The sequence below is a fragment of the Mytilus californianus genome, unplaced genomic scaffold, assembly GCF_021869535.1.
Source record: "Mytilus californianus isolate M0D057914Y unplaced genomic scaffold, xbMytCali1.0.p SCAF_9, whole genome shotgun sequence".
Taxonomy (NCBI): Eukaryota; Metazoa; Mollusca; class Bivalvia; order Mytilida; family Mytilidae; genus Mytilus; species Mytilus californianus.
In genome coordinates this window covers 52,744,947-52,771,226 of record NW_026262745.1, presented here as the reverse complement: position 1 = coordinate 52,771,226, position 26,280 = coordinate 52,744,947, and the positions used below count along the sequence as shown (strand labels likewise).

General features: G+C 32.3%; 1 protein-coding gene across 1 annotated transcript in view; it reads left to right on the top strand.

Moving 5' to 3' along the window:
* LOC127715362 (uncharacterized) overlaps positions 1-20,320 on the top strand; it is a 79,377-nt gene extending 59,057 nt beyond the window's left edge. The window contains exons 8-13 of the mRNA XM_052221397.1: positions 1,270-1,335; positions 6,236-6,301; positions 8,224-8,289; positions 13,135-13,230; positions 13,856-13,942; positions 16,381-20,320. Coding sequence (XP_052077357.1) covers positions 1,270-1,335; positions 6,236-6,301; positions 8,224-8,289; positions 13,135-13,230; positions 13,856-13,942; positions 16,381-16,982 — 983 coding nt within the window. The 3' untranslated portion in view covers positions 16,983-20,320. The remainder of the gene's footprint in view (positions 1-1,269; positions 1,336-6,235; positions 6,302-8,223; positions 8,290-13,134; positions 13,231-13,855; positions 13,943-16,380) is intronic.
* Positions 20,321-26,280: the final 5,960 nt, after the last annotated feature.

Genomic DNA, 26,280 nt, shown 5'->3' with positions numbered 1-26,280 from the left:
CCATATATATTCCTGTTCATCATGTCTCGAACATTTGAATGACGTATACGGTCAGTCCCCAGGGGTTCCCCCCACCCCCAATGTTCTAATATCTTGTAAATGGTCGAGATCCCCACCCCTAAACCATATATATTCCTGTTCGTCGTGTCTCGAACATTTGAATGATGTATAGGGTCAGTCCCCAGGGGTTCCCCCCACCCCCAATGTTCTAGTATCTTGTAAATGGTCGAGATCCCCACCCCTAAACCATATATATTCTGGTTTGTCATGCCAAGATGATTTGAATGATATACAGGGTTAGACCCCAGGCATCACTAATGCATATAACTTAACTGGACCAAACCAATTTGGCGACACTGGGAATTACGAATTATGTGAGCTTCGTTTGGGAGACTTCGTAACAGCATCCTGTTACAATCATTTCTTGTTTCTGTGTCATTTGGTCTCTTGTGGAGAGTTGTCTCATTGGCAATCATACCACATCTTCTTTTTTATATTAACGTGTTTATTTTTACAACTGTTCAATTTGAAATCCATGACAGATAAAGTGACACTGTTTACAGCAGTTTTCTACAATTATCTTGTAAAAGATAGAAAGAAATTGTGAAGACCCATACGAATATATAATCAGATCTTCAAACACGTCAAGCTAACAAACATAGTCATGAGACCCTATATAGGAGTCATTGTCCCTCAATGTTTACCAATTTTGTTTTTGATAAAATATTTTTCTCGAAAACACTCAGAGATACAAAATGTCACTATCAAGTTATAGAATTTGATGTATACATAATACATTAAGGAAATCGACTCTTTCTGGGTATTATCACCTTGCAATGACATTGTTTGTCCATACTATGTCTAAGTATTTAAGATAGGAAGACACTGAAAAAGCATAAAGGTCATCAAGTTCAATACAAATGTCAAATAACCAAAATTGTCCCTTCATTTATTTTAAGAGTTTATATTTTTTTTTTTGTGTTTCTGTTTATATTTGAAAAAAAAACTTATTGAAATAAGAGAAAGCGATTGCTTCTGTTAATTGCAAAGGGGTATTATCATAGTAATATGAACATGTAGTAGCATTAACTAGTTAACAACATGCGAATATGTTGACTTTGAATATTTGCTGTTTATTCAAAAGTGTTATCAAAGAAGCTTCGCCGTTTTACAGGTTTGATTGTATAGGGATACTGTGGTCGGATTCATTCTCGTTTTCCTATTTCTGTGTTTCAAGTCACATTAATGTTAGTGTTTAATATTTTGCAGGTGACCGAATACACCACGAAGAAGGTTCAAATAGATTAAGTTACATCGGAATGAAAAGTGAAACGGGTTTGTTATTTGATGGTTTTAGCACATGAAAAAATGAAATATACAGACATTTACTACGTTAAAAAGCATAGACCTTGCAGTAAAAATGTGATTTAAAAAATGTGTATCGATATAACTTTATTAACTGTAGGCCGTTCTTACTGCTTCAAAAGGTATTTAATTTCTAATTTTAATAAATAAATAATACATTTACATTTATTCAACACAGGAAGGGACTGCACATGTTTATACATGTATATATTTCTATTTTTTAATCGGATTTTCGAAGTAAACATCGGTAGTTGATTTGGCGATGTACGGCAGGCGGGCGGGTAGGGCGGTCGGGTGGCTGCCAAACAGTGTCTCTTCAATAACATGAAAATACTTTGACGATTTTTTTTCAAATTAAGATATGTTGTGTCCTGCGACTATATGAAGGTCTAGTTCAAATTTCACGATTTCAACTCTTCTCGTTGTTGAGTTATCACCCTTTTTAATATCCAAAAGTGGTATTTATAATGTGATTGAGTTATTTCTCTTTGTTAAGAAATGGTTAGTTATATACATAAAGTTTGATTACACTAAGCCATATGGTTGATATCTTATCTGACAATTATAATTAGAGTGACAGATTTATTTGAAAATTTTCTGTTTTCTAAGTGTTGATGATTAAAAGCTGTATAGGAGTTGTGTAAATATAGTTAGAAATTTATTGATCATTATTAGACATTTTGAAGATAATAATAGATAATTTTTTTTTGTTCTTTGATAAATTGTTTGAAGAATGTTGTGGTAGGTGTGTTTGTCATGTTTGTTATTCTGTATAAATTAAATTTCTGAGTGCTATGTATATAATTTTGATGATGTGTATGTTAATTTTAATTTTTACTGTATCCTGTTTGGGGTACAAGATTTGCAAATTCATTAGATAATAATCTATTTTTATAAGTTAAAAAATTAAAGTTAAGACAAGTTGCATATCTATTTTAGTTTGCTACAAATGAAAGTAAAATATTGGGAACTATCAACTATATATATATAAAGTTTGATAACACTAAGTGTTTTAAAATGATTTTCAACTTTTATCAAGATAAAGCTATTAATTATATTTGATTATAATTTAAAAATAAATATAACATCATATAGAATTACATCATATCTACTAAAAGTGTCTAGGGTTAACTGATATCTAATTTTAGATTGACATTATTCTACTTTGAACAGAAAAGGTTTAACAAAGAAGTTTTCATCAAAAATTGAATTATCGGGGTTCTTTGATATGCTGATTCTAGCAATCTATTTAGATTTTGGATATTGGACCATATTGAATAGGTTAATGTCCAATTTCAAATTTTTCAGTTCTTTGACCACTTTTATTTTGTGTCACAAACCCATGCTGTATCAAATATTCAATCACAATCCAAATAAAGAGCTGTGTTCAGCTTAAATGTTGTGTCCACACTTTCTTAACAGTTAAGGGTTCGACCTCTGCAGGAAAATTTGGTTTGCTATCTCTCTGACAGCCTCTTGTCTAAACTTAATACTGTATTTTAATAATGGTCTTGTCAATATGCAAATGAAAAAGGTCTGTTTTTTTTTAGTAATTTTCCTAAGAACATAAATAAATTATATGTATGTACCGAAACAATCTTCATTACGGGGCCTTTTGACGCTCGAATCGAACACAGTTATCTGCTTACCCTTCCGGAGCACCTGAGATCAACCCCAGTTTTTGGTGGGGTCCGTGTTGCTTAGTCTTTAGTTTTCTATGTTGGGTCATGTGTGCTACTATTTGTCTGTCTTTTTCATTTTTAGCCATGGCGTTGTCAGTTTATTTTCGATCTTTGAGTATGACTGTCCCTCTGGTATCTTTTGCCCCTCTTTTAAAAGTTTTGCCAAATACAGCTAATTGTTAATTTTTGCATGGGGTAGAAAAGCCTTAGTCTTGTTAGTATTACAAAAATTCAAAGTTTTGTTAACAGTTAATTTATAATTATGAAAATATCAATGATAATTCATGTCAACACAGAAGTGCTGACTACTGGGCTGTAATTTGGTCTCTTCTGGAGAGTTTCTCATTGGCAATCCTACCACAAATTTTTTTATACATATACGCTGAAAATTAGCACATGTTCACTTTGGTCGTTTTCCCTTTTTTCAATGGCGCTGTCAGTTTTTTTTAGTTTGAAAGTCCTCTTGGTATCTTTTGCTTCTCTCATAAAAAAGCGAAATACACTTAAATATGACTTATCCTTTTAAGGAATGGACCAGTTGTAAATGTCTACATATTTGTATTTAACTGTCTTCAGCCTGTAAAAGAAGAAGAAGTAGACTGACTGGTATATATCTATACAACGAGTCTGTGCTACACGTATGCCTACAATGAACGAATACCACATTAAGATGCAAAAATAAATTACTGTAAATTCAGAAATTAATGCGTGCATTTATTATTGCGATTTTGTCATTTTAGACTAAAATGCGATTTTAATTTTTGCGATATTGAGAAAAATCCTGTTTAATTCATATAAAAAATTTCAAAATGCGAGTTTAAATTATTGCGATTATAACCCTGTCGCAATTTTCGCAATAATAAAAACATCGCAATAATTTCTGAATTTACAGTAACAGCAATATATTATATAACTCTCTTTGAATTCCTACAGCTTTTTACCTATAGGATAGGATGCTTTTTTCTGGAACTGCGTATGACGTCCTTAAACATGTTAAAATTAATCTTTTTTTAAAGTTTATTGATTGACATTTTTTTCTTGAAAACATTTATTTGTTGACATAACCCTTTTGGACTCCCTTTGATAACTACAAATACTCTTAAATAGGCCCATACGTGACTCTGAATTTTTTACCCACTGTGTTTGTGCATAGTACCGATATGTCGATTGAAACTCTTTTTGAGTGTCTTCTTTACAGTTTGTCCAAATGTACTCTAAAACCATTGTGTCAGTTATGGAGAAGATTTTGGTAACATAAAATCTTTTAGCCGCTCTACATTTATTATTTATATGCTCATCTTAAGCCAGGAGCATGTAAATGATGTAGTCCAGTGGTTGTTGTTGATTGCCATATGCAACAATTGTTTGACGTTTATTGAGTTTTTATACGCCCGTAAAATTTTTGACGGGACGTATTATGTTATACAAATGTCCGGCGTCCGTCCGTCTGTCTGTCTGTCCGTCTGTCTGTCCGTCTGTCTGTCTGTCCGTCTGTCTGTCCGGCGTAAACATGTCGCACCGTAACTTGAGAATGACGTATCCAAATTTCATGAAACTTAAATAGTTGTTTCTTATGATGGTCAAACGATCTGTATACTTTTTGGTGAAAATAAGATTAAAACTTTTTGAGTTACGGGACTTAGTAACTAAAACAGGTGTGTGTTTTTTTTTTCACATGTCGCGCCGTAATCTCAAAAACAATTTATGATTATTGCTTAAAACTTTACACACTTCTTAGTTATATTAATCTTAAGATCTGTTTACTTTTTGGTGATGATTCAAAATTTTATTTTAGAGATATTGAGTATTTTGTTAAAAAAGGGGGAGGGGTTTTTCACATGTCGCGCCGTATCTTAAAAACAGTTTATGATTATTGCTTAAAACTTTACACACTTCTTAGTTATATTAACCTTAAGATCTGTATACTTTTTGGTGATGATTCAAAATTTTATTTTTGAGTTATTGAGTATTTTGTAAAAAAAGGGGGAGGGGTTTTTCACATGTCGTGCCGTATCTCAAAAACGATTTATGATTATTGCTTAAAATTTTACACACTTCTTAGTTATGTTAATCTAAAGATCTGTATACTTTTTGGTTTTGATTCAAAATTTTATTTTTGAGATATTGATTTTTTTTTTTTTAAAAGAGGGGTTTTCATATGTCGCGCCGTATTTCAAAAACGATTTATGATTATTGCTTAAAATTGTACACACTTCTTAGTTATATTAATCTCAAGATCTGTATACTTTTTAATTTTGATTCAAAATTATATTTTAGAGATATTGAGTTTTTGTTAAAAAAAAAGGGGGTTTTCGCATGTCACGCCGTATGTCAGAAACTATTTATGCTTATTGCATAAAAATTCAAACACAAGACGACGGGCGTATCATGCGCTCATGGCGCAGCTGCTTATTCTGAAATAAAGCCGTTGGTTTCTTCTTATTATTATTTTCTTTTATTTCGGGGCCTGTTATAGGAAAGGAGAGACAAACGATACTAAAGAGACATTCAAAATCGGAATTGAATTGACAACGCCATGGTAAGAAAGAAAGACAAACAACAGTATACAAAACGCAGCATAGAAAACTAAGGACTGAGCAACACGAACTCCATCAAAAACCGTGGGTGATATCAGGTGCTCCCGTTGTCTCATTCATATACGTCCAAATCCGCTATAAGCCTTTTTCGGTAGATTATAGCTGACAATGTACGGGTATGTGTTTTATTATAATTGATTATTGAAGGCTATATGCTGATCATTAGTGGTAAACTCTTCTGTCTTTGTGCTTTGGTATTTAGTTGTCTCACGGTGGGTCATGCCACATTTCCTTACATTTTACGAACACCCGTGAGTTTTCAATTAATTCCTTTTTACAGTTAACACAAATAGTGTTATACATAACAATGTTTCTTCAACTATCATCAAACCTAATATAGCATGTAAGGATTGAAATATACATACAGTACTAGTTTTTAAGAGCATGATAATCAGACAATGAAGTAGGATTCACTCTTTTTCTCATTCCTACTAATATACACATATTATTGACCAAGGAATTAGGTTCTTAATTGTATTCCAAGCAGATGTAAGCTTCGTTTTTGTTTTACAGTTTCAAGTGCATAGTGACACTATGATCTGATGAAATCCCTCTATTTTATTGACCCTCTTCACGTTTAATATTTTACAGGGAAAACATTTGACTCAGGAGAAAGTACTAATGACATAAGTTCAGTCGAGATGGAATATGAAACAGGTGTGTTTTTTTTTCTATCTCCTTTGGCACACGAAAGCATTATAGCTACTGACATTTGTACGCATAACAGCACAACAATATAAAATTGATTTAATATTTGAACTGTGAAAGCTTATATACATATAGGACTTCCAAAACAAGTATAAAATGAGTTAACAGGTGAATAACTTAAAAGAAGAACTGTTTTACCTAAATTTCTGTAACATAAAGTAATAAAGTACATGCGTTTGTTTATACACGAAATATGCTAAACTTCTATATAGATATTATATCCTTTTGATTGAGTAATAAAACTAACTTTAGTTTGGTCATTATCCTGAAAACTGTTATTTAAAGAAACTATCAGCAGCAACCGATATAAAAAAATATGAGGTATTGATATGTGAAATATAGTGGTCATCCACAATTGACCAGTCAATGATCCAGGGGTGGGGGAAGGTTCCAGGGGTTGGAACCACCCTTTTTTGTTGATCAATGCATTTGGTTGGAACCTCCCCTTTATCATGGGTTGGAAACTCCCTTTAAAAAAATGCTTGTATTCTCTCCTTATCGACTCTTTATAGATGTTGCCATTACATGACAATTTTTACCAATTTTTGTGCTTTGGAAATTATCTTTAAAATCTTGTTCGAAAGAGCGAGCACAATTGTTTGAATACAGTACTAGTTAGGGCTCCCTAGCGCTTTTTGCTTTTTGCTTTTTATTCGTTGGAAACCATTATTCCTTGCTTTCGTTGATACAGGTGAACCACATAAACTAATTGTTCAACGAATGCAAGTTTTCTGTAGACTTGTATGCAGTCGTTTGCAAAACCACGATTCATTTTTCCTTAATCCTTATAAATTCGTACCTACGATAACTAGTGAATCTTCAGTATATATATTAATGTTATTATTCTATCGACAATTTCTTTAACATGAACTTGTCAGCAGCACTTGTCAGAAACCGCTTTCAATAATATGTTAGAATTAAATGTATAGATCTGCATTGTGATTCATTTACGATTTTGTTTCTGCAAGGCCGTCTATTAACATGATTAAGAAATACTTTGAGAGATAAGTAGAAGGATATCGTTAAGTATAGAACCGTATAGAATTGTTTTTGTATTAATGTTTAAATAGTTAAGAACAAGAAGTGATAGACCCAATTGGTCTTCCTGCAGTAATGATCATGAGACGAAATTATTCGTCTACAGGTCAAAAGTATAATGGTCACCTATGATCTTGACTGTTGGCGATATTTTTCAAATTACATAAATAAGAAACATAGTAAACAATGGAGAATCTAAGCAATGAACAATGTTTTATTAACAAGACAAATCAAATATAAAATACATGTAGGATGAGTTACAGGATGGATCGAGGTCATTTATTCTCTTGCCATTTGAGAATTTTAAAATATTTTCAAATAATTTTAGATCTCAACTACTGAACCATATTTTTCCGTAACTGATTGAATGATATATAAGGTAATCCCTAGGACTAATCCCCATCACTACCATGATAAAATGTGTAAATATCTTGAAAATGATTGATACCTCCCAGCGTAAACAATTTACTTTCCTGTACGATGTTTTCATTCTAACTGAACGATGTATGATGAGTCCCAAATAATCATCCCTCTCCCTGCGATATATAAATAAGAATGTTGTAATAGCTTGAAAACTATTTTAATGCAAACCCCTACACTTTTATTCCCGAATATATTTACTCCGTTTGGGAGACATCGAAACAGCATAATGAGACATTCATTATTTATTTTCATTATGATGGTAAATAGAATGAAGTAGCATTCATTAATTTTATCCAGCTTAACAACCTGCTTTACACTCGAGATTTGCTACCTATGATGCAAGGGTCTCATAAAAGATCCGCATTTAACTGATCGAATGAATTGTGTATTTAGTATGTAATATTTTGCAGACGAAAAAACAGTTCATGAAGAAGGTTCAATTGAGCTACGTTACAGCGAGTCGGCAAAAGAAACAGGTGTGTTTTTCATCTTCTTTAGTATAAGTAACTTTTATACATACCGATAATTTCGCACTTAAAATCATGGCTTGGTAGCATATACAAATTGATTGAATATGTGTGCTGTTTTGAACTCAAACAAATATAAGATTATATGCTCATGGTTCTATGTTGCAAAAACTACGGGTACGTGAGGAAATTGAATTAGGATAACAGTACTTCACTTACGCCATTTATAATCATAATGTCATTAACACAGAAAATTAACGAATTGATGTATAAACAAAATTTGCATTGTGATATATTGGTACACTTGGAAACAGTTTACAAATAAGGAGATGTTGTATGATTGCAAATAGAAGAAATGTCCGCAAAAAATGTAATGAAGTGGATGTTACCATTATTAGGCAACAGTAAGGACTTCAACAATGAGAAATAAACTATACCTGTTTGGTATGAAGGACCCCGACATGACAATTCAATTGGGAAAACAAACGGCCTTATTCATAACAAAACAGTTCACGAAAAACACTTATGACAAACGACAACCAATGAAATACAGTCTACTGACCATGTACAGGCATATAAAGAACATTTTTGTGAGCGCTCCCCTAACTGGGATAGTGGTGTAACATAAGAACAAACTAAAAAAATCAGTGGGAAATGGCTTAACTAATCATTGGATACAAATAGAAATACGTCTAACCAAAAACACAAAGTAGACGTGACTTGGTACATGAATACACCACAAAACCAAAACGACTGTACTCGCATTACTGACAGCAAACTAAAACCGATAACAACTTATCAATGTATTTAGTGTAGTAGATACCTAGTGTCAAGCTGAGGAAGAGACGAGTAGGGTTCCTATCTTGTTGCCTTTCTCTTTGTGTAATGAAATTCAAATTTATTTTTGATATTGATTACCAGCAATTGATCTGCAAGATAATTCAAAAGCGAAGCTTTCTCTACAAAGCTCTAAACACATATCGTTATTGTAGGTTTACATAGGAACTGTTGTTAAAATGCGCCCGTGACGTAAATCTTTTGTTTAAACTCTCCAATATTTGTTCAAGAATGGAAAGTTATTTTTTTATTGTTCATCTTCATTCGTCCGGATGTTTTGCCCTTTGAATATGTCCGTGTGCACTTCTTTAAAAATGTTCACCGAGTTAAAATAAGTCTCAAAGTAGTTATTCTAATACGTCTGATACTATGTTTTTAGCTCATTTTCCAAAGAAAATGAGAGCCTTTGCCATCACATGGAGTCCGTCGCCGTCTTTGTCGTCCGTCCATTGGAAATGTTTTCAAACATCTTCTCCTCAGAAACTACGGATTCAATTCCTAATAAACTTGAGCTGAATGATCCTTAGGGTATCTAGAATATAGTTTGTGTTTGATTTTTTTGGTTCGTCAAAGAACATGGCCGCCAAATAAAAGACAGGGGTAAAAAACAGTTTTGGTCTTATATCTCAAAAAATAAAGCATTAAGAGAAAATCTAACATTGTTTATTTGTAAACATTAAGTTTTCATGGTTTTTGTCTCGCCTGCGACGAAAGTCGCAGAAAGTGATACATAGGTATTACTATCCGGCGGCGGCGGCGGCGGCGACGGCGGCGTAAACTATTTGTATAAAGCTTTATATTTCAGAAGGTAGAAGACCTGGATGCTTCATACTTTGTTTGCAGATACCTTATGTTATAAACTTTCCGTCTGTCATATGTCCAATGTCCTTGACCTTATTTTCATGGTTCAGCGACTGCTTGAAAAAAAGTTTAGTTTTTTTGTTATGTAAATTTCTCACTTATTATGAGTAATAGGATAACTATATTTGGTATATGGGTTCCTTGCAACGTCTACATGTCCATCAGACAGGGTTCACCTGACCTCAGCCTCATTTCATGGATCAGTGATCAAGGTTAAAGTTACGTGATTAGGTCCGTTTCTCAGATACTACAAGCAGTAGGTCAGCTATATGTTGTGTATGGAATGATTATAAGGGATACATGTCAGTCTGGCAGGTTTCATCTGACCTTGACCTCATTTTCACGGTTCATTGGTCAATGTTAAGTTTTTGTGTTTTGGTCTGTTTTTCTAATACTATAAGCAATAGGTCAACTATATTTGGTGTATGGAATGATTGTAAGGTGTACATGTCTGTCCTTGACCTCATTTTCATGGTTCATTGGTCAATGTTAAGTTACTCTTGTTTGGTCCTCTTCTCAGATACTATAAGTTATAGGTCAACTGTATGTGGTGTATGGAATGATTGTAAGGTGTGCACGTCTGTCTGACAGGTTTCATCTGACCTTGAGCTTATTTTCATGGTTCATTGGTCAATGTTAAGTAGATTATTTTATAAAAATCTTTAAATAACATTAATAATGATAATAAATAATAAAAACTTTTAAGGGATCATTACTAAACCGTGATTAACAAAAACATTGGAAGGTGTGAAAATGTTAAAATAAGGTCACTCATGCATGAATGTTTAACATAGAATACAGTTCACTCCAGTCCCTTCATAAAGATTAATTGGCTGAAAATGTACAGATTGAAGAACTTTTGAAATTTTGTTTGCACAACAGAATCACATTTACTGATTTTTGATACATATGAAATAAGATAAGTATTGAGATAAGTAAAAAATAGTTTAGCATAGCAACATAAATAGATAAATAGATAATATGAAAATATGAATTTTTACAATATTTTGATCAAAGATTGAAGATAATTTTAGTTTTTTTTTTTTTTTTTTTTGGGGGGGGGGTCTTTCAGGTTCATCTCAAGGAATTGACAAATATTTATCCAGTTTCTGCAATGCCTTCAAACTTTTCCTTGTGCACAGGTTTGTCTGTACTCAAGAGGAAATAAAAAAAAAATGGCCATATTTGTCAATCCCTTCTGATGAACCTTAAATCTAGATTTCAAAGTTTGCTTTTAGTAGTCATTTGACTTAATGTTTCAAAAAAAAATTTGTATAATGCGATTTTATTTACTCAAATGTTGTTGCTATATTTGCCTGTGATTTATTAGCCAAAAGTGTATCCCATATGATTTTATGATGCTGTTTTTTCTAAAAACATGTTACTCAACATGAATGTAAAAGCATTACAGACCTATATTTAAGCCTAAGGTCAAGTTAACTAAAAAAGACTAAAATTTGAACATAGGTTTCAGGATGTATTCAATGGGATTGCAACTTAACTTGGATATGTGGCTACATAAATTAACAGAAAGAAGAGGAAGATCCCTGGCTATTGTTTTTCAAGTCGCTATGTCTTAGTTCGAGGTCCTATTTACTAACAATAGATTTGCAGAAGACCATATTACTGTCTTAAATCATGATTTATATGGGGGCCATGGTAATGTGAGCTTGCTCACTAAAGGTCTATTATATTTCGTTAAGAATGTCAAGAACTGTATAGAATGATCGTAAGGTTCACATTTCCAACTGGCAGATAAGTGATAAGTTCATAAAATTTTCTGTATGGAATGAATGTTATGTGTATATGTCTGTCTGACAGGTGTCATCTTACCTTGACCTCATTTTATGGTTCATTGGTCAGTTCAGTTTCCTCAATGAGGTTTGTTTCTAAGATACTTTAGGCAATATATGTTAAATAAATTTGGTGTATGGAATGATTGTACGGCCTACATGTTTGTCTGATAGGGTTTATCTCACCTTGACTTCATGTTCATTCATCATTAAAATGTTAATTTAATGTAAAGCTTATATAAACTTATTTTTTTTACTTTCAACATAAATTCAATTATGAACACTAAAACAGGCGAGACATTTCAGTGTGTCCACTCTTGTTCCTTTATCTTCTATACTATAAGCAATATGTCTATTATAAAAGGCGCATGGGATGATTTTTAGTAATTCATGTAGTTTTGGCTTCGTTTTTCTGACCTTGACCTCATTTTCATGGAACATGTTAAAGTAAAAACTTTTATTTATGACTTTCAACATAGAATCAATTGTCAGTAAAGCATGCGAGACATTTCAGCATGTAAACTCTTGTTGATTGATGTGGATTGTATATCTTTATTATATTCTCGTACATTATCGCACTATAAGGAATTTACGAAACTTTCACATACACAGTACTGGTAAGACATATCATCATTCAGTACATTTGCTATCAATATCTTCTCAGTGCACTTAGTCATAATTATGCATGTCTTCAGTTATGTTGAGAACAAGCTGTTTTCAGTACTGAAACATTTAGTTGTACGACATATATCTGAAATGCTATGCTTTTTTTTTTTTTAATATTTTACTTATGATGAATTGTTATTGTAAGTACTGAAAATGTTCGACTTCTGTTATGACTGTTATTAATCTAGTATTGTACATTTCAATCGTTTTTAAGTAAATAATTGATTGTTTTCTATTATACCATCACATATATCATAAACTAGTTCTGGATTTAAACAAGTATTTTCTGTGAAAACAAGTACTGTGTTGCTTTAATCCTGTTTAATTTTCGACCGTTCTGGTGGCGGGTATATTTCAAATGTACAACTGTACATTAATTGTTGTGTGCACTTTTCTGTCAAACAAAATTAGACATTTCACCTCAGACCTTTTTTTTTATCTAAGGTATCAATAGTCACATAAGGAGTTTACACATGTTATATATATATATAGATATAATTAACCGTTCTTATTCGGACATCAGTAGTATGAGAATATCTTTCATTGTACATTTTTTAAGTGTCTGTCCTTAGAATTGTAATGGATGGTTTAATTTATTATCAGCATTGTTTATTCAGCGGAATTGAAAGAACTTGTAAACGCAATGTAAATTACTGGTAGACTAGTGTTATTTTGTGTGTGTTTTTACATTTAAAAGGAAGCACGAATAAACATGATTTGCCACAGAAAACAGAGAAGTCATATCCTTATTTAACCTTGCAAAAAGACACCCACAGCTTTTTTAATCGTGGAGGTAATATATTTGTCTATCAACATCCTACTTTCGTCTTGATCATCATTACAGTTACGTAAATTAAACTTCACATCAATTTGTTTGTGGTTATATATCATACATCACAGTAGGATAATGATACTGTAGAAAATAAGGTTCTTATTCCTTTCGTTTGTCGTGTAGCTTGTCGAGTTTCAAGTTGGCTTTCAAATCTCAAATTATATCAAACACTTTGACAAACGTTTATATTGCATATACTATAAATATAATTAAATGTTCATATTACAAAAAATCGCATTCACAAATATTGTACACGATCGAAGGACATTCTGTAAATTGTTTTTGATTTTTTGATTTTAGTCTTTTCTGCCGTACAACAAAGATAAGCATGACTCCTGTGGATCATGTCTTATGTACACTCAAAACAATTTAGCTAATCTTGTTTTGACATGTTTTACAGTAGAGTTTCATTTTATTAGATTTAATGTTGCGTAGATTGATCATATACTCTAATTTATCTTGAATGTTACCCGACTTCATTTGTTGGTTTTTTTTGTTGGTTTCTAATATCTTACCATAACATTCTAATAAAAAACTTTATATAAATGTGATCACTATTGTTCCTATATTTTACCATGGTATTTAGCAACAGGCGATAAATTTACCTCGAAGAAACAAGTTGAATTGGATGCTAAACCTGACAACGTTAGGACAAACGCAAGACAGTTTCTAGGTTAGTTGACAATTATTTCATATAAGACATTCTATTGATAATGCTTCAGGAAATACCATTGTGTATTTTGGGATTTTCAAGGAACTATGATGAACTTGATCTCCCGTCACTTCATAGGATAAACAAATTGTGTAAGTCTATGTAAGTATTGCTTGTTCTGCAAATGCTTTACGAAAACTCCTTCACACATTAAAATATACACGATATTTATAGACAGTTGAACTTCTTGAACAAGAGGTAACATGGCATTATTCGAAACAATAAGTGGTATTTATAGAACATATATTCCTATTTGTATAATGTTTGCTGTTATCAGTTTCTACCTAATAATATTATTCTTCTCAAGATTAGAAGCAAATAATCTAGTTACAAAAAGATCGTCTTGTATGGTCAATAAATTCGTCGGATAGTAGCGGTCATACAAGCATTTTTGCCGATCATTTTTGCTGTTCACATTTTCTACCTATGTTTGAAAGATTATAGGCAAACAGTTGTAAATGAGTCAAAATCGTTATTTAAGGACAATAACTATTGTAAGCAGGCATCCAATGTTTTAGGGCTTTCATATTTCTATAGGTCTTGTATTGCTCGTCATATTTGCTGGTTACAGTTTTTCCTATCTATTATATATGAAAGTAAGAAGGATGGTATGACAGCTAATAAGATAACTCTCCATCACATACCTCATGACTTTGAAAATTTGTCACAGATTGTTATTATAGGACAAACGCTATTATAACAAGCCTCGCAATAGTTTCAGACATTTTACATTTTTGTAGGTTTTTTTGTATTTTTGCTGTCCTGTCTTGTATAGCTTTCAAGATAATAGGCAAACACTCAAACATTCGTGACAAATGGTCATTTATGCAATTTTTTTTTATCGAAGTCTTGATTACTTAACACTTGAATAAACCTAGACATAACAGCATGCCCTTTCTCCAAATACTTTGGCGAAATTGAAAATTGACTTGCATTTGGAATAACTTGATTGACCCAGACATAGTTCTACTGCTGTTTTGGTTTGAATTTATAAGACATATTTAAAAGCGTTCTATATTTGTTTTTGGTGTTTAACAGTTGAACAAACATATATGATTTCGCTCATTTTTTATCATTTGCACTGACATTTTTTGAAAAAGGCACTTTTTATAAAGAAAAAATCATTAATATGGAGATGCGCTTGATGCGTAACTATTTATCGCTATTTTGAAACAAATGTTTTTGTGTTTATACATTGTTGTATTATACAAAATATATGGAATGCTAGTTGGCCTTTGAACTAAATTTGACGTAAATTTGACGACTGGTCAATAAGATAGTACAGTTGCTATGTTTTCTAATAGTATACAATGTATCTGTATGTTCGGTGAGTTTATTTGAAATGAACTGTTATGGGTAATTTCACTAGCCTAGTCTCTCAGAGATATGGTGTATATTTTTGACACATGTTTTATAATGCTGAAAAATTTACTGTTTGACTTTCTGATGTGTTCGTCTGGTCTTGTGATCATGATGTGATAGCTGTACCATTAATAGTTACATCAGCATGTGATAAATCTTTACAATTATAGTTTCTTAAATCAAAGTACAGAAGCACCGCGAAGCGAGACTCCAATACGTACTTGGCGTATTTTTGAATATACAAAAAAATTATGAACGTCAAATCTTATATCAATTTGACAAGCATTTTAAACCGAACAGCTTTGTCAAATACGGATTGCAAATGTATAGCTTCAATTGATGGTAGAATAGCCATAGTGTTCAGAATCACTCAACATTTTGATGAATAGTTAGTTAATTTACAGAAAAAGAAGCATATCAATGGTATTTCCAGAAAACACAAAAAGCTAGTGATACCCTCGGGAATGAAACAACCACCAGCAGTTTACTGAACCTGTTAATTATTGTACAAAAATATTTTAAATGAACAAAGCGTATATACATGTATACAGAATATTTTTTTTATCCATTTCATTTTCATCTTTAAGACATAAAATCTTTCGTTCTTTAACTTTAGAAATAAATGCCTTACTTGTGTATGTATGTTTGATTACTTTTGCTTCGTTTCTTGTGGTTATCATTGTAAAATATATCTAAATCATATGTTTGAAAATACATTTGCTTGATCAGTCTAATTTTTAACACATGTTTTAAAATGTATGATATAAAAACATTTTGGTCTCTTGTGGAGAGTTGTCTCATTGGCAATCATACCACATCTTCTTTTTTTTATATAAACTCTTCACTACGTTGTGAACATATTTTACGTTTATTTTATACGTGTCTTTGCTTTTGCAAAAAAATCAATTTGCAGGAATGTCTTTGTTTTGTTATTGATACATGTGATAGTGTGAATAATGCGTAGTTAACTAATGAGAACTATTGTAGTTCCAGACTATTTCAATATGTATATTTTTATTTGAATGTGTATATTACAGACGAACAGACTCGCATTGTTTTAGTTGGAAAAATTGGGGTAGGAAAGAGTTCAACAGCGAACACTTTACTTGGACGCAGCTGTTTTCGTACAAGTGACGTTCCTACACTAGTGACGGAGAAATGTATGAAGGCGACAGGAACAGTTCTTCAAAAATCAGTTTTCCTAATTGATACACCAGGCATATGTGGAATAAATGAAAAGAAACAAGAAACTGAATTAGAAATTAAAAGGTGTATTCAATTGGCAGCTCCTGGCCCACATGTCGTTTTATTTATAATTGAGTATGGGCGTATCAGACAAGACGATCTTGATTCAATTAGTACATTTTTAAATTATTTTGGAGAAAAACTGAAACAGTTCCTTATTATCGTTTTTACCCATGCTGATAAAATGAAGGAAGATCAGACGATAGAGCAATGGCTTGGACACATTTCCGAATTAGACAGTTTTGTGAATGAATGCGGGCGACGCTTCTGTTTAATTAACAATGAGGCCAATGCACGTGACAAAGAACAATACGTTTTGTGTCTTATGAACGCTATTGATGCACTGAAATTCAAAAATGGTCTGCTTCACTATACCGGTGACGCAATAAGATAGAACGAACACAACATCTAAGGTAGAGAGCGAGTAATATTTAAAGCTGGTTTAAAAGAAATCATTTTCAAATTTCATAATGCATCGACTAGCCTTACTTCGTTTCACTTTTCATAATATGAACTTTTGATAATTATTTTGTTCTTTCAGAATAACTCACAAGGTTGTGAAAAATGTTGGGGTAAGGCTACAATAATATTATAGGAGCACATGTGTATACTTATATGGAAATAGAAAATAGAAATCGCAGAAACTTAATTCTTGTGTAGGCTCAAGATAAATCTTGAATTGGGAATATCACACTGAACTCAGAGATATATAACCAAAACTATTTGTATAGTTTTATAAACTGATATTCACCATATAGTTGGTATTCCTACTAATGTCTTCCCGTCTTGTTATTGTATTGATATGAAGCGAATTCATATCGGTAACTTTAAATTATTTATCAAAGGTACCAGAATTATAATTTAATACGCCAGACGCGTGTTTCGTCTACATAAGACTCATCAGTGACGCTCTGATCAAAATAGTTATAAAGCCAATCAAGTTCAAAGTTGAAGAGCATTGAGGATTCAAAATTCCAAAAAGTTGTGCCAAATACAGCTAAGGTAATCTACGCCTGGCACAAGAAAATCCTTAATTTTTAGAAAACGTCAAAGTTTTGTAAACAGGAAATTTATAAAAACTACCATATAATTGATATTCATGTCAACACCGAAATACTGACTACTGGGCTGGTGATACCCTCGAGGACGAAACGTCCACCAGCAGTGGCATCGACCCAGTGGTGTAAATATTTCTCAAAGGTTAACTGATGACACAACTTGGCCACTTTAAAATAGGATACATGCTTATCATGATAAACGTCAGGATTTAATTTTTTCCGAATGATATCTCAAATGAAACGTCACGCACGGGCAACATCACTAACGTACGGACCTCATTATTAGGGTGTGCTCGTAACTCAAAATATATTGTAACCGTTGTATGAGGAAGTACGATTGAGAACCACAGTACAGACGTTTTATTATCACAATCAGCGGAACAACACGACATATCAATGTCTCATCTCACGAGAATAGTATAATAAGCAACCATACGACTTTAGTCAATGAGAAAAAAAAACCCATACCGTTAAGCCAGATACAAAAGGCCCAATATAAAAATTTGAATCATTAATTAGGAAAACTAACTGCTAAGTTTAAAACAAAGGAATTTTCGAAAAAAAAAATAAATACTACAGACATGAAACAACTAGAACTACTGAACTGAAACTACTGGGCCAAATTTAACCAAACATTGCTGCAATCATCATTAGGGTATTTAGTTTAAAAAATGTGTCCGGTGACCCCGCCTGCCAAACAACATGGCCCACATGGCTAAAAACAGAAAACAGAACTTAGGGGTAAAATGCAGTTGTTGGCTTATATCTCTGAAACTAAAGCATTTAGAGCAAATCTGACATGGGGTATACATGTTATCAGGTTAAGATCTATTTTTCCTAAAATTTTAAGATGAATCAGACAACTTGTTGCTTGTTTGCTGCCCCTGAATTAGTAATTTTGCATTTTTTGGTTATTATCTTGAATATAATTATAGATACGAGAAAAATTGTGAACAGCAGTAATGTTTAGCAAAGTAAGATCTACAAATAAGTCAACATGTCCGAAATAGTCAGTTGATCCCTTCAGGATGTACTTAGGTGAGGTTTTGGAATAAGTGTCAAATGTTCGGACTCCTTGGTGTTTTTCCATACGATACAAGGTAAAATATTTTGCCCCATAACACCTATTTATCTTTTAACATAAGACTTAATAGCTCATAAAAGTTCATTTGACAAAATTTAAGCAGATTCTTGATTTTTTTTTCTTTTGATTTGAGACCCAAATAATACCAATGCAAATAAAAGGTAAACGTCCGAGTCAGCCTTTTCCCGCCATATTTTATAAATCAAATATCTCGAAAAGGAGCTCCATGACCTATCAGTATTTTTAGCTTCTTTTGATCCTTAACTAATACTCTTCCAGCTTAAAGTATCAATTTTGAATTCTTGATTTATTTAATTTTACCTTAGATCACCTAAGTACATCCTTAAGGAGTTATTGCCTGATAGTCAATTTTTAACAATTTTTCGTAAATTTATGTTATCTTTAAAAAAATTCTCCTCCTGAAACAACTGAGACAAATTTAACCAACCTTGGCCACAATCAGCATTAGGGTGACTGACATGGCAGACATGGCTAAAATATAACATAGGGTAAAAATGCAGTTCTTTAGCTCACCTGGCCCAAAGGACCAAGTGAGCTTTTCTCATCACTTGGCGTCCTGCGTCGGTCGTCGTCCGTCGTCCGTCATCGTTTACCTTTACAAAAATCTTCTCCGAAACTACGGGGCCAAATTTAACTAAACTTGGCCACAATCATTATGGGGTATCTAGTTAAAAAAATATGTCCGGTGATCCGGCCAACCAACCAAGATGGCCGCCATGGCGAAAATAGAACATGGGGGTAAAATGTAGATTTTGGCTTATAGCTCTGAAACCAAAGCATTTAGAGTAAATCTGACTATCGTAAAATTGTTTATCAGGTCAATATATATCAGCCCTGAAATTTGCAGATGAATCGGACAACCCGTTGTTGGGTTGCTACCCCTGAAGTGGTAATTGTAAGGAAATTTTGCCGTTTTTGGTTATTATCTTGAATATTATTATAGATAGAGATAAACCGTAAACAGTAATAATGTTCAATCTACAAATAAGTCAACATGACCAAAATGGTCAGTTGACCCCTTAAGGAGTTATTGCCCTTTATAGTCAATTTTTAACAATTTTTCGTAAATTTTTGTAACGTTTTACAAATTTTTAATTGTAAGCAGCAAGAATGTTCAGTAAAGTAAGATTTACAAACACATCACCATCACCAAAACACAATGTTGTCATGAATCCATCGGTGTCCTTATTTTAATATGCACATAGACAAAGGTGAGCGACACAGGCTCTTTAGAGCCTCTAATTATTCATATCTCTGAAACTAACTAAAGCAAAAGTATAACGGTTGCATTATTTAATGCATCAATTGTAAATAAAATTATCAGGTGAGCGACACAGGCTCCTTGGAGCCTCTAGTTTTTTTTTTGTTTGGTGATAAGGTTATCAATCTTTCTTTCATGTATGGTTTAAACTGTGTTTAATTATGAATGCTATATTTACCCTCGTTCTCTTTATTTCACGAAAATATATATACTTATATGAGGCAGATGCTACATGATGAGCTAACGAATGTATATTGATGCTAGTTTGTATTTATTAACAACATTCTCTTTTGTAATCGGAATACACCTACAAGTAATATGCCTTTTTTGTTTATTAAAACAGAAATCGTATTCTCCTTTATAACTTTTTTTTAAAATTCCATATCGACTTTTATCATGCATGATAGCAGGATGCCACTGTAGCCAAAAACTGACCCATCTACCTCCTTTCATTCTTTCGTAAGGCCGTGTTCCATTTGAGAAAGACAAAGCGAAGCATGAGAGGTGCTTAGACAAATGCTCTAACTTCCATTTTAGAAGATCTTATATCATTGTCTAGCTCAGCCCCCTTGTCCTAGTAAACAATGAAATTAATAACCACACATTGTTCTTATCCCTTGAAACAAAACACAACAATATATCAAAAATAACACATCTGTCCTTCGAACCTTGATGAAAGTATAACGGCAAAATATTGTTTACATGTACACCTATCATTAAATCGAGACATACTGCAAAATCCGATCATTTAGTACATATTCTGAAAATAGTGCATATTCTGGCAAGACAGGTAATTTGTCAAAGAAAGCACCACTGTTTGATTGACGTATATAAAATATGAAAAGTACAGTTCAGTTTAACCTTCGGCTTGTGTCATGGCCCATAAATGTTACAAATCATTTATATCCACTCCTTGCTGGTTACAATATTTTATCCACTGAAAGACACGATTTTCGTGAAATAATTAATACATGAACAACGTGAATTCATAAAAGGCGTGGTATATATAAATATATATATGACATCACATTCTAAAAATTATGTATTGATCAGATTAGATTATCGGTAAGCATGAGTTGAGTCATCCTTTACAATCGTAGCGATTGTGCATCTATAAATCATTTCGATATTACAAAAGATATCCAAAACGACTCTATATAAAAGGCTAAGGAGGGACGAAAGATACCAGAGGGACAGTCAAACTCATAGATCGAAAACAAACTGACAACGCCATGGCCAAACATAAAAAGACAAACAGACAAATAATAGTACAGATGACACAACATAGAAAACTAAAGACTAAGCAACACGAACCCCACCAAAAAAAGGGGGTGATCTCAGGTGCTCCGGAAGTCATATCCCACAATAGAAGATGTCAACGTTGTCACAAAAGGAGCCCTAAACTGTAAAAAGAAACCATGAAACCTCATTAAGCCATATGTTGTTATTCAATTTTGTCCAGTGTTATGAACGCAGCAGCTGACGAACATTATCAAATTTTTAAAACAGCTGTATCAAACACCACTGAACACCGATGGAGTCAAAAGATGCACAGGAAGATGTTTTTTCTAAAACTACTGTATAATAAAACCTGTCCATACTGTTAACAGTCATTTCATGACTGATAACAGTTGCTAAAGTTGTAAAAATTGATGTATGTTAAGGTGGCATGTATTGTGTAACTGTTCTAACTATCAAAGTGTATGTCTCTAACAGAAATCAACTGCAACAACTCTCTCTGCCAATAGTTGGCACAGTTATAATAGGACTGTTGCAACTATTTCAAAGACTAATATGTAACTACCCCAAAGTGGAAACGTTGAAACATTCATTTATAAACTGTTTGAACGCTGAGAATACTGTTACATTTAAAATATGTTTGCTACAATCATGACATAGTTACAGTTAATTCATAATTGTCTCAACTTCCAAACCGTTGATATAGTCAAGACTGTTAAAATTCACGGATACGCAATGACTCGCAGTCAAGGATCAGTTGTAAAACAGTTTCACCGTGTGCAATTTTTACAGTTTTACAACAACACAAAACTGACATACCCATTTAATACCTTGATTTGAATTAAAACTGCTTGTAAAACATTTAAAAGATCATATCCAACTAAGTCAGACATCACGTGACTTTTGTGACGTATACTAGCCGCCATTTTGTATTATATTGCCCCATATAAAATGCATAGGTGCTTCAATAAAGTTGAGTTTTCTCATGAACCTGACCCGTTTTCTAACTTTTGCAAATCAATCCTTGATATTCAAACATATTTCTATCAAACAATGTTGGTCCTAACAGTTTAATTTTTGATTAAATTCTGTCACTGGAGAATCGTAAAAACATGTACTTTTTCTCGTTATTTCTCCGTTGACTCAATGCTAAATTACCGATACCCATGTCTACTTGTATAACAAATAAAGAAATTCCGTTAATAAAAATAAAACTTTGCAACTCGATTAAGTATATTCAAACATATATCTGGCGAAAAATACTATTTAAAACAGTTTAATTTCTGGGCAATTTCGGTCAAAAATCGATTTAAAAAAGTGAATATTTCGGGATTTTTCAAAATGGCGGATGATGTATATGGAAATGTTGCATCAAATCGAGGATTTGTATAGTAAGACTTTCCTTGATTTAATTTAATTTTCATGTAGAATCTCTGAAGTTTCTGTTATTTTCTTTGGTGATATTTCAATATGATTGATTTCAAAATTTATTGATTAAAAAAATATTATTTTAAGTGTGACACGGGAAAATTTTATTTTGACAGATATCCAGGATATACTGTTACCAGAAAATAGTTAACAATAAAATTTATAATAAAATTTTTTCTCTTCTTTTTTTAAAAGGTTTTTTTCCTGTTTTTCTGTATAATTTATCTTTCTTTAGAAATATATTTATACATTCCTTTTAGAACAAAAAAATATTTACGTCCCAAGAGAGAAAAAAATCCCAACAATTATTATAGATAAATATTCCATACCTTCAAAATCCCATCACTTGACGAACAGGTGAACTCTGACTTTGGATGTAATGTTAAATAACAATATATTGTCAGGTAGACGTGCAAACCAAAAGCAACCAGGTGACATTAAACATCCTGTGTATACATGTATTAACAGAGTTTTAATTTTGTGATATACAAAAGTTTTCATAACTGTACAAATAAATATCTTCTCTTCCCCGTGTCAAACCAGAAGAAATATGTATCATAATAAACTTAAAGAAAATATGAATATTATAAAAAAAAATCTTTAAAAAAATAATTTTTGCTTTAAAAGATAATCAAACTAATATTTATGTTTCTTTATTTTGTATTATTTCGTAAAAAATTAAACGAGATTTCATTGAATATGATTTTATTATTTATTTTTTTAATTCAATATTTTAAGCAAAATCCAGGCATTCAATAAATCGATATAAAGTTAAACTTGTGTAAAAAAATTTGTTATTGTATACATTTCAACAGAGACATAGAAATACAATTGCTCTGATTTCAACAACATTGTATACCCGACAATATTTATCGACAGAGTTATCGGTCCTGAATAGGACTGATATAGTTGGGTATGATTGAATTTTAATATGGTTAAAAATATATTGTTTTCTCATTGGCCGGAAGCAAAGGAAGGCCTCTTTCAGTTGATAAAAAAAAATGATATTCACCGCGGCAAGAATCACACAAGATTAATATAAGATTAAGAGCAGCGTCCATGTACCTAAATATAGATATTCCAAGGCAACGCCAATGACGTAGGTTTATAACGTCATGTAACTTCTTGGGTTTTTCTTCTTCTTGCTTTTGGTGTATTTTTTTTCCTTTATTCTCGTTTTCGTTTTTATCTTTAAAGTAAATCTTACTTAATATTTCAAGGAATGAATATCACAAACTGCAAAATTAGACGATATTTTAAGTCGAAAAAACAGGGAGCAGTTTTAGCAATATCTTGAGCAGAAACTCGAAAATTAGAGAAGGATAAAACGTCATATAATAAAACAATGCTGGACTTCTGATTTTAGTTGATACAATGATTTATCAACCCCAGAGATGACATTCAACCCCGCCTGTTGTTCTCGGTTAATATCATATCTCTGGGGTCGATAAATCATTTTAGTCCTTGTTTGTATACAATTAATAATGTATGTGAAATAATTTCCCCTATCAGATAAATCGAAAAAAGTTTTCCAAAATATTTGTTACCAATTTTATCTTTAAATGTAACAGTTAACATTTTTTCTAATAATTAACATGACGATTTGTTAAGTAAGTCAAAGGTGAATAAACATTTATGCATTCCAGGTGTTGTCTCCAGTACCCGATGGGTTTTTTTCTTTGTCAAGCACAAATTAAACCCCTAGAGGCTCAAAGGCATAACAGGTACATGTTTAAACAGCAATAAAAATGATGACATTTACATAAAAATAAAACAAAATATGAAACACAAAAAATTATCTCAAATGCCCCTGTCCTCAGACTGTTTGATAAACAATGGAGCCTAAAGATTTCACTTGCTGACTAGTAGTTGGATACAGAATTTATCTCATTCTGTTATCAGAACAAATGTTTGTACTGTGTTCTGTAATTGATACAAAAGACATGTTGTAAATCATTATATATTTTACATAATAGAAATATTTTTTCAAATAGGATTCATCATCTAAAACTGTGCACTTATAATAAAGTCTTTGATGGTGTGTTTATATGTTCTGTGAACGCAGATAATTGATTCTACTTGAGAACTTGAAATTGAGCCCCGTTGGGTTAAAAGATATAAAAGACCTCATACGTTAACATTTTTAGGTTCCCATGAAAACAACGATATTAAACTATGGAGTCCATGTATTGAATTTCCCCGTGAAAAGAGTTGTTAAATTCCAAGAGACTAGAAGATTTTGGATTCCCGTAGGAAAATGCAGCATGTCAACATTTACTTATTTTTTCAGTCAGATAAAGACCTTATTTTAAATATGTGAAAAAATATAAATATCAGTAGACGTAGTATAGTTGGTTAAATCGCTTGAAAATATTTACTGATAATGACAAATCATAATTATATATTCTCTCAAACTGCCAAAATCAAGTTTATTTTAACTTCATAAACAGAGGCCAAGTCAAACATGCACCCCCGTTTTGGCTAAATTGTCGGTCCATAACACAGCCACGACTTTTAAATTCAGACCTCATTCGTCAGGTGAATTTTGCTTTAGCCAATTCATGCAATTGTTGATGCTGCGTTTGAACAAAAACAATTGGAAATTAAAACAGAAAACACAAAGTGATATTGTAATAAGATATGGTAGAATTTCACAGAGGTATATAGATACATGTATCTATGAGAAAAGTATTATACCGATATTTTCTGTCATGGACATTCTATACAATCCATCATTTTGATCATAATGTGTACTTAACATGGGCATATATAAATTTATGTGCGGTATGCGTATGAATTTCTTTAACTTGTATAGTCTCTTGTTTGTTCAGAGAATAAACTAGTTATGCAAATTAGTAGGGTATTTAATAGATTGAAAACAGTTTTATAGATTGTTGGGCGGTGACAACTCGACTTAAACAATTTATCTAGATGTCCGATTTAGAACTAGTCTTCGGCGAAAAACATGAAAACAAGAATTTAGCGAGACTCATGACAAGTCACTTTCGGCTACATAATCAACGTAAAGAAAAAGTAAATTAGATTAAGACATGTCACCAGAAGTTTCAAATGCAGATTTGTTTTCACTGATTTCAATGTATTGCAACAACAAACTTTCCGGCATGAGAAGAATTTGTCAGAAACTACAGAGACATTAGTAAAGAGAGCGAAGAAAGTAGAGACTGCCTTTAAATTTAAAGGGGAATCGGGTAAAATATTAACTGAATTGTAATATCCAAGATAATATTTATACTGCAATGAACTACATTGATTAAAATCGCCCCATAAAGGCATTCCAGGTACTAAAAGTTTCGTCAATTCTGAGCAAGAAGAGAAATAAATTAATTAGAATTGCAGATAAGTCCGATGACGGTTGCAGATCTAAACGACGACTTTACAGATGAAGTGGCCAACGACTCTAAAATTGAGAAAAGAATACACACAGCAGACAACAAGGCAGTCAAAAAGATCAAAGCAGAGAAAACATATACATATAACAGCAGAAAGCGTCCGGTATACACATTTGGTTCAGGAACTCAAATCGCTCATAATAGTACAGATGGCGCTACATTTCGCCTGCAGCCCTTCTGCAGAGGCTCGG